The 10,306-nt window shown below is 40.4% G+C and overlaps 1 protein-coding gene across 1 annotated transcript; it reads right to left on the reverse strand.

The window, feature by feature from the left end:
• Positions 1-1,067: 1,067 nt before the first annotated feature.
• FABP2 (fatty acid binding protein 2) lies at positions 1,068-4,410 on the reverse strand. Its single transcript, XM_048509983.1, has 4 exons — positions 4,244-4,410; positions 3,245-3,417; positions 2,978-3,085; positions 1,068-1,293 (listed from the first exon to the last, which is right to left on the reverse strand). Exons 1-4 carry the CDS (start codon positions 4,308-4,310, stop codon positions 1,243-1,245), a joined length of 399 nt encoding a protein of 132 aa, XP_048365940.1. The 5' UTR covers positions 4,311-4,410; the 3' UTR covers positions 1,068-1,242.
• Positions 4,411-10,306: the final 5,896 nt, after the last annotated feature.

The raw sequence follows: 10,306 nt of genomic DNA on the forward strand, positions 1-10,306 counted from the left end.
TGTTAAGATCTCCACAAATTTCAGAAAGAAAGGTGCAGAGGTTACAAAGTTATTTATAAAGACTATTAGAGGTTTGAGTATATAATTATTTTTCTCCCAATTGGCACTGGTCCCAGGAAAAATTGATCTAACATATCAGTAGAAGTCTTCATAGCTGTACATGTTCAATATTTTTAGTTGTCAGAAATAGTCTCCAACTAACTGTCTTGTTCAGGACTCCAAGAATACTTTAACTCCAGCTAAAGCAGTGGTTCTCAACCTGTGGGTTGCGACCCTTTTGGAGGTCGAACGACCCTTTCACAGAGGTCACCTAAGACCATCGGAAAACGGTCTTTTTATATTTTATATATACCAATTTTATGGTTGGGGGTCACCACAGCATGAGGAACTGTATTAAAGGGTCGCGGCATTGGGAAGGTTGAGAACCACTGAGCTAAAGGGAGAGGGCAGATTATGTGTATAGGCATGTTGCAATTTGAATTTGGAATGGATATTCCATTCTATTGATTGTGGGTTGTCCGAAGTCAAAGCTTCTAAAGATGCATTCTTTCTTCCTCTGGGATCTAATGGGAAATAACATATTTGCTCTGGACCAAATACAACTGAAAGAGACCATAGCACCATCCTATGGCAACAAATGTCATTTTAAAAGCATTTGTAGTGGTTAAGAATCAACAAGGCCATCTGGATGCGTTGCACAGTGCAGTGCCCAAGGAGCTCATTCCACCCACCCACCTTTTCAGATTCCTAAACAGCTTCCCTCATGGCTGTTTCTACTCTTGAAGACGTCGGGGGTCGGTAGAGCCGGTGTGCCCCGTGGTCCTGTTCACCTCACCCTGAGTGCCGTATGTATATTTGTGAGATAAACATGACCACAAAAAGTAGTATGTTCTCATCCAGAAGGAACCAAAATGCAAGTAATGTTGCTTCTGGAACTTTCCACAAATCAGGGTGCTAGGACAGATGCAATCTGTATTGTGTAAAGGCAGCAACCTTTTAAAAGGTCCACAATTCAGTACATTGTACATTAGTCACAATTGCAATAAAAATAAATAAACCTTCTGAAACCATGTTTATTTATGAAGGCAAGTATTCTTTCCATCTCTTAGTAACAGTATCTAAATAGACATGACACAAAAAGATAAATAGATCTTATTTGTATTTTAACAGTTGCTATGTGCTTGTTGTAAGAAGCCCAGTTGTCGTATATACAGTAAGTTGTCTATGATGTGGCAATCCTGTTCAAGCTTTCTTGAAGATTCTCTTAGCTGAGACACCTTCATAGGTGTAAGTCTAAAACAGTGAAGCACCAAAACACACACACACACCACCACCACCACCACAACAACAACAACAACAAAAGAGTGAAAGAAGAGAAAAAGTTAGCTCAGGATGTCATCGAGACCTTTTATGATTCATTTAAGGATGTTTCTTCTCCCTGTGATTATTTATTTAGAATATTTCTATGTCATCTCTTCTGAGCCCTCTTTTCAGGGCCCTGCTCGAGGCAGCTTACAGTTAAAAACCCGTGTATAAAACTACAAGCCATTACAAACACACAGTCATTGATTACTGGTCCCCATATTTGCAGTAAGGAGGAATCTCCAATAAGCTTGTTTTCTGCTGCTCTAGGACAAGGGAAACTATGAGAAAAAAAGATTCCACCTAAACTTTAGGAAAAACTTCCAGACAGTAAGGGCTTTTTGACAGTTGAATATGCTGCCTCAGAAGAAGGAATGGAGTCTCCTCTGGAGGTTTTTAAACAGAGGCTGGATGGCCATCTGTTGGGAGTGCTTTGATTGTGTGTTCCTGCATGGCAGGAGGTTGGACTGGATGACTCTTGTGGTGTCTTCCAACTCTATGAGTCTAATCTTTCCAAGGAGACCCACATTGGTTGCATTGGTTGCCTTATCACACGATGATGTACACATCTCAGTTAATCTTCAGATTGTCAAGGGCTCCTAGGCTTCATAGACACTTGGCTACACATACTACAGTAGACAAATATTAATTCTCTGTTGATATTATTATAATATTAATTCCCTGTTGATGTTATTTAATAGAACTGGAACCTAGTGAGTTCTATGCATCCTTGAGGTTGCTTCATTTTTTGTGGTGAGAGAACAGTTTGAACTGGGCTGTCCACAAAATGCTTGCACTGTGATCCTATTTAAAGTTAAATGTGTTTAACTTTTAGGAACAAGAAGAGTGTACTCTGTCACCTCAAAGACCAGCTACTTTATTTCAGCACATATGTTTGTAGACATTGGACCCAATTTAATATCAGATGCACTTTGACCAGGATTAGATTTATGTTCATAAATCCTACAGGTTATTTATTCCCATAGTCCAGGTGTGGTGGTCCATGAGAACTGCAATTCAAAATGTGTTTACTAGAAGTTCACTTAATTGGAAGGAATTTATTTCTGAATAAACATGTAGGACCCCAGTAAGGTATTTTTGGTTTGACTGCATGGCTCAGAGACAGATTATCAATTTTGCATGTAAAAGGTCTCTGCTTCAAACCTAGGCACCTCTTAAAGGGACAAGGTAGGAAGTGATGTGAAATATTTCCACATGAGACCAAAAAGAGTTGCTCACAGAGCAGAAAATACTGATCTTACTAGACCAATGGAAGACAACCACACTTGTACTGTCTGAATAAATAACTTGTAGAACTCAGGTTCATATGATATGAGATTATGTGAGTGTGTAGGGGACAAGAGATTATTCAAAGATCACATGATTACTTTTAAGTCTATTGTACCAGACATATCATATCAGGAGCAGAGGTGTATGTAAGGAGGTTAAAAGTAATCACATTTTGAAATGTCAGTATTTTAGGGAAGAGAGATTATTTGCAAGTGAAAATGAACAGCATCTCTTTCCTTAGCTAAGTGAGAGGCTTGAAATTATGGCATTGGTAACCAAAAATATCATTTTTTAAAAGACACATCATCATTCTTTATCAACTCACCTGAACCAGTTCATCTCCTATGATTTCTCTGAGAGCCTTAAGTTCATTTCCATTATCTTTCCTTTTGAAAGTGCCTACAAGCTTATCACCTTCTATGTTCCAGTTACCCTATAATATAAAAACAGAGACAACTCTAAACAGAGTGATATTACATATCATTAGAAATTACTGAAACCAAACAGCAGGTTTGCAGGAGTTCCATTTGTTTGCATCTAGTCAGCAGCCTTGCCAACTAACAACAGCATCATAGAAGAGAAGGACTCTTACATGGAGCTCTGTTCCATCAGCTAAACTGTAGTCAAAGTCTACTCCCAGTGTGAACACTATTTCTATGGTGCGGAAATTGCTTGATTCTTTTATAGTGAACTGCTTTCCATCTTGCTGAATAGTGAGCTTCAGGTTGTCATGGGCTCCCAGCTTTCTCTTCACTAAATTGATACCTAAGAAGGAAAAGGAATAGTAAATAAGAACACAATAGAAAACGTTTAAAAATTTGGAGTAGGCATATTTACTAATGGAAGGATCAAGTTGAACAGGTTGGACTTCCAGTTGACTTTTTGGAAGTAGTTTTCTCATGCAATAGAGAGAAAATCAGAGTAGGCTAGACTCCTGATATGTTCTATAGGGAAAAGCAAGGCAGCAGCTGGTGGAAGGAAAGGAATATTAAGTCTCTAAATAGAAGTCTCAGAAAGAATGCATGTAGGAGCCAATGAAATGGTCACCTTGCTCTTCCACAAAGCTTTTATGAAAAATCATACTCTCCTCCTTCAGTCTGTAAGGCTGGTATAGAAAAAAGTTATGTGTTCTTCATTGCACCACTTGATGCTTGGTAATTATGAGGGTGAATGCAACTGGGAGAGTAAGGGTTGCATAATGAGCGAAAATATTGCTAACCAAGTCTGTCCCTAACCCAGTCTTCCAGCTTTTCTTGAATTTCTGCCTGCCACACAGTTATTAAAATTTAAAGTTGATTGAAATTCAATCAAATTTAAAGTTGATTGAAATTGAAACTTTAATAACTGCCTCACTGTTATGGAAGGCCCAGAAGTACAGACAAAAAGGAAGAGACAGCTTGATTCAGAATTACCAGTGTATTGTTATGAAGGAACATTCCCTGAGAGAATATTCCTGCCCCCAGAAATTAATTTTAAAACAGAATATGTACAGAGGCACAACAGCAGCAAATTCACACACACACAAAAAGCTGGGCTCAGTGGTAGCAAAAAGGAATATTTTCACAGGTGATAAAGGAAATGTAGATCTTACCCATCACCTCCATGAATTTCTCATAGTTTTCATTTCTTTCTACTTTCCAAGTACCATTAAATGCCATGTTTGTTTGCTGTAAGAAGTATCAAACTGAAGTGACTTCTGCCCAACTGGACACAGAACACACCTTTCTAAGAGAGATTTATGTCCTTACTTATCTGGAAAGCAATTAAAACTGGGATGTGGCCGGCTGAAGTGCAATTAGTCATGTGACACTAGAAGGCTAAGGCACTGCTACTGACCCGTGCCCCTTATTAAAGGCGAAGCTTATGAAAATGGTGTTGCTGATGAAACTGTGGGTTTCTGAGTTCACTTTACCCTGTTGATTGTTAACACACAAAAATCAGAATAGTGCTACTGGTTTCACTGGAACAGTGCTTATTTAGTTAGCAAACGTGTGTCAGTGCTTCCTGTATTGGTGAGGCAAATTGAACAAATATTTGCACCAGCAAAGAAGCTCAACTCTCTTTGCTTTACAGGACCAAGTTGTGTTTGGAAGCTAATCCATCACGTATAATGAGGGTGCCAAGGACTCTTGGACAACTATTTATCTTGGAAGGCTTGCATATTGGTTCTTCCCACTTTTGTAGTATGTGTCTAGGTTTTCCAATTCTGTAGTGACAGTGAGCTAAATATAGGGCAACAAAGAGACATTTTGGAAAGATCAGCTTTGAACTGATTTGTGGAATTTAATTCTTTTATTCTCAATCTCACTTCCCCCTCTGCTGCTGAACAAAAAATGTAGTTCTCCTACTCAGTTATAGGTTTGCCGACAGGCCTAAAGAAAAAATGTTGTCTTTTTAATATATGCTTACTGGGAGATGGTCAATTGAAACTTTTCATGATATGAGGGCAAGTGTCCCATTAAGCCTTTGTTAAAGGGACAAGACATTTTTCCCCAGGTCTGTTGGCAGCCTTACTAAGGGAATCAGCTTGCTGTGTTAATTTGACTGTGCAGTTGATAATCCTGAGGCTGTGTAGCAGGCAGGTTTCTAGGATGAACTTTGTCCAGTAAATTTCAACTAGTTTGCAATTCTCCAAGGATGTACTGCAAAGATAAGATAAACACTTCACTGGATGTTAGTAGGCTGTCTCAGATAAGTCCTTTGAGGATCACAGCACGAGCAATCACTAATTCTATCAGCATAGCTTACAGATGTAGTTATTCTTATCACTGCAGTTAGGAAACAGATTGTGACAACTCTGGTGTGGCTTTCCATCGCTATCATAATTTCTAGGTATGCAATATATCAAACATATATATTGTACTTAATACCCAACAGAAAATCTTCCAGAGATCTAGTCTTACAAATTACTAAAATAAAAATGACCAAAAATGAAATGTGTATGTTTTCCAGATGAAAGCAAAATAATTATTTTCTCACTGATAAGCAAATGCGTTTTGAGATCCTATGATGAAGGAGCATCCCCTGAGAGAACAATCCTGCCCTCAGGAATTATTTTTAAACAAAATATGTAGAGGCACAACAGCAGCAAATTCACACAAACACACACACAAATCTGGGCTCAGTGTAGCAAAAAGGCATGTTTTCACAGGTGATAAAGGAAATGTCGATCTTACCCATCACCTCCATGAACTTCTCATACATGGGACTCATTTCCATCTGTTGCAGTCACCTTCATCTACTCCAGTTACAGGAGATCTCTCTTTCCTTTTTGCCATCTCCATTTGCCTTCTGTCCTGTCAGAATCCAGCACCTGAGACTATTGTAGTCTTAAGGTTCTGATAGTGCAACCCTAAGGACAGTAATGCCTTCTAAGTTCATGGACTTCAATGGACAAAGACAGAGTAACTCTGGCTAAGATTGAACTGAAGTCAATAACAAAACAGAAGAATATATCAACATTATTACTCCTTAAGTCTCAGGCAGGCCATAGCTGGATGTTAAATTTATTTAGTTCATTTCTATTCCATTTTTCCCAGTGTAGAACCAAAGTGGCTTGCAACTTTCTCCCCTGTTTCCATTTTGTCCTCACAACTACCCTGTCATGAAATTAGCAAGCTCTTGGCTGTTCTGGAAGACAACAGACAAAACCTGTAGAGCTGTTTAGCAAATAGCATTTTGGTAACTAATTTCTTTAGGCAATTTGGTTTTGCAGACATGCCAAAAGTACTGAACAGCACTTAAGAAGTGATGGTAACCCTCCTCTGCAGTAGTCAAAGTAGCAGTCCCAACACCAGCCATCCGGGCTGTGGCTGTCATACATTCTAACAGACTTCACAATTAGGGGTGAGACGACATTTTACAAACTAAGTGGACTGGTTTGATTTCACTTGTCTTCATTTTGCTTTTGAGCCTGTCTTGTGAGAAACGGATCCGCAACTCTTTTATGTTCATCATATGCAAGCTGGCCGTTGGACTGACAAGGAAGGTTCCCAGTGGGCTGTTGTTTCAGAGGGCAACTGATAGCTAGGTACAAGTAGACTGGAGCCCTGGGAGCTCTGCTAGTCTATCAGGAGCCACTTAGCTCAGACACTTGATCATCAGCAGTAATCCTTGCCAGCTCCCTAGTTTTCTTCTCCTGCACTGCTGTGGTTGGAGGTCATGGTTGGGCTGACAGAACATTGGCACTGTTGGGTGGGACTGAGCTGATCAACCCTGCAGTGTAGGTTTTTAACCCCACAGGGGTCACTTAGCTTCGCCCACTCCACAGCCATTTTGACTTTCCATTCTGTCCCTAACCTTTACTCCACTTGGTTTCCTCAGGCTGTTTTAGTCCAATAAAAGCACCTTGTCACACTTTTCAATATTATTTGAATGTCACTTGCACATCAGTTTCAGATAAATGGTATAAATTTAAATTAAAATTCTGCGGGCAACAACAATGGCAACAACAATTCAGCTGTCCTGCCTGTCCACTACTTGTTAATGAAAGTCTTAAGCCCCCTTCGCATTTGCAGAATAATGCACTTTCAATCCACTTCCAATGCACTTTGCAGATGGATTTTACTGGAAAGTGGTACAAGTGGAAAGAAATAAGTATCCCTTCCCTCTCCAGATTCATCTTCTTGTTTAAATTCTCCCTTTGTTTTTAAAGTCCCATAGATGTGATCTTGAAGTTGTGCTTAACACCTTATTCTGCCCTAGTGTTAAATAATAGTATGGCTCATCATAGATGGTAGAGCTCTGTCCTTGGGTGAGGGTTGAAATGAAAGAAGGCTGATATCTTTCAGTGGTGCTCCCTTACTTGAGAGAAGTAGATTTGAGCAACTGAATGTGACACCCATCTGAACAATCTGAGGCTGTGCCCGAGAAGAGGCCACCACTGTCCAAGGTCTCTGCTGCTGGGACTACAGAACCTCCTTTCCATGCTTTTTGATAGGTTATACTCACACCCAATGGCTGCAGATTCATCCAGTCTCTCCTGGGAAGTGACCTTGCGGGCCATATCCTAGACCCCCCTCCCAAAAAAAAAACCCCTTCAAACAACAACAGCACAGCCTGCCCTTTATTTAGCACAGGGACAACAATTTTCTTGCCTTATTCTTAGCAGCTCTTTTGTCACCCATGGAAGTTTGAATGGAAGTGAACATCCATGAATACTATTGCAACAGTATCTCTTTTATTAGGACCAACTGAAATGCCACAAAGTCTTCAAGTATTCTGGAATTTTTCATCAAACTGTATGTTAAAAATAAACAAAGAAATTGGGGGGGGGATTTCCTTAGCATGGTGGAAAAGTCTGGTTATGGTTTGTATGAAGGCAGCGCTATAAATGTGTTGTATGAATGCAATTTAGATTAGACTGTGAAAAGTGCAAAACAATTCTCAGGTTGTACCAAGGATTCCTAGGGCAGCAATGTGTTAGCCTGTCTTAGGAGCCCTGTTCACATGTTACAGTGAACACTTGTCCATCCTATCTGTACCTTCTATACCTGTGTACATCTTTTTGTAAAAAAAGAGCCAAGCATGTTCACTGTGTTCACTAAAGACCAGTACCAGGATGAATGTGTGGTTTTGTATCACGCATTCAGCTGTACAAGCTTTGACTGTGACATGAGAATTAGTGAATAAACATACAATGAATAATCAACTGTACACTGTATACCACTTGTATGTGTGTTCAATGTAACTTATAAACAGGGGTAATGTGAAAAGGTAAACACAAGTCAGGGCAGAGGCAGCAAAGTGCCTTCCTGACTGGCCTGGCCTCCTGAGTCCCTTGCTCACCCTCAGTCCCTCGCCCCGAAATACAACTGATGTTCCGAGTACAGATCCTGCCTCGCTGCTGCGCCCACTCCAAACAGTTGGGCAGAGCCCGCTGTATTCCTTACCACGGTGGGCTTTACTGTTAGTCCAGCACTAATCAAAGAGCAGTAGCAAAGAAGAACATAGCAGACATATGAGCAAATCTGGGCATTTTCCTTAACATTCAATTTGATGATGGCTCTTGAAAACTTGCTCTCTGTTTTGTGATGCTGCAATTGCTTCGGGAGGTTTTGTTTGTTTGTTTTGCTAATGGCAAGGCATGACCTGCAATTTTTATCTGCTCATGAAAGTTTGTGCGGCCTTTCATTGAGCTGATTTAATTAGCTGCCCTATTTTTCCTTTCCATAGCTCAGAGAGCTGCTGCTTTTCTAATGTGTGCTTCGGCGTCCTGATGCATGCTGCCACAGGCAACTGAACTATTGTTGTAGAGAATGAGTGTTTCAGTTGCAAATATTGTCATTCAGACATGAATCCCACAATATGACAAATCATTTTATGCAGTTTTTCCTGAACAGCACCATAGAGACTGTGGGAGAGGGATCATGTTTGAATCCTGCCCTCAATAAACACAGCTCCCTGCACTTAGAATACTAACATGCTTGCCTACAAGTTTAGTCTCTGGCATGCCTCTTTTCTATGTGCAAGGATTTTTATAGATAATATAACACCCTGTCAACTTGCATCATTCAGACTTTCAAGAGCTGTGGAATGTGATTCTGTTAATGCATGTTTTAGCTACAGCTTCAGTATTTTGTGTGAGGTCTACAAAGACAATTCTGTGCTGGAAAGCAATTAACTGGGAAAGTTCTTGCGTGGCCCAAGATTTCCTTTCATCGCAGGTTACTGTCCTCTAGTTTGGAAAACTGGAAGAAATTATTAACTACAAAAATATCTAATCAAATAATCAATGATAATCAAGACTGTACAGTTTAAAGTTGCACTAAAAAAAAATAAATGGCACTCCAAAGATCACTCTTTCAAGGCCCGAAAGCCTTATCATTTTCTGCAGGAACGGTTTTCAACTTTGACTTGACTAAGTGTATTCCTGAGCCAAATAGGAGCCAAATCGGAATTTTAAATCATTAGTCCGTCTATGTTTGCAGCTTAAGTGTGCTATCAGTATGGGGTGTATTGGTTAAATTGGGGACATTCATATTCAAATCCTATTTAACCATGAAGGCCTGTTGAATTTGGGCTTTGCTCCCTTCTCCCATCCTAAGTTATCTCACAGTGCTGTTGTGAAAACAAAATGGTGAGGGCTGAAATTGTGTACACTGCTCTGAAGTCCTTGGAGAAAGGTCAGAATTAAAATGTAAGCGTTAGAGTTACAGTGGGATTGATGATTATTAACTGCATCCAATCTGGAATAAGTTAAAGAATCTTGGGGTCCCCATATGATTGTGAATGACCTTTTTACCCGTTAAGTTAATGAACTATCAGTGCAATTTGTGGTAGAAGCACACCTCTTAGTGGACTCAGTGGGCTGAGTGGGTCCTTGCACACTCAATTAATGGGTGCACCCAGTTGGAGCATGACTCCCCAACAGGGCAAGTAGGTGAGAGGGGCAATGAAGGAAAGTAAGTAAGATGTCTTATTGCAGCTTTGACAGTGGTGGGGCCACAGTTTGTATGTGTGCGTGTGTGCGTGCGTGCGTGCGTGCGTGCGTGCGTGCATGTGTGTGTGTGTGGAGTGTCCAGAGTCAGTCCCTGCTGCTGCAGCCACAGCGGTGCTTGATGGGGATAGGGATTGAAAAGCTGATGCCAGGCTCCTGCGGCCAGCATGACACATCTCCTTCAGCTTCTCATTCATGTGAGGGTCAATCAAGATG

The sequence above is a fragment of the Sphaerodactylus townsendi genome, linkage group LG10 (assembly GCF_021028975.2).
Source record: "Sphaerodactylus townsendi isolate TG3544 linkage group LG10, MPM_Stown_v2.3, whole genome shotgun sequence".
Lineage (NCBI taxonomy): Eukaryota > Metazoa > Chordata > Lepidosauria > Squamata > Sphaerodactylidae > Sphaerodactylus > Sphaerodactylus townsendi.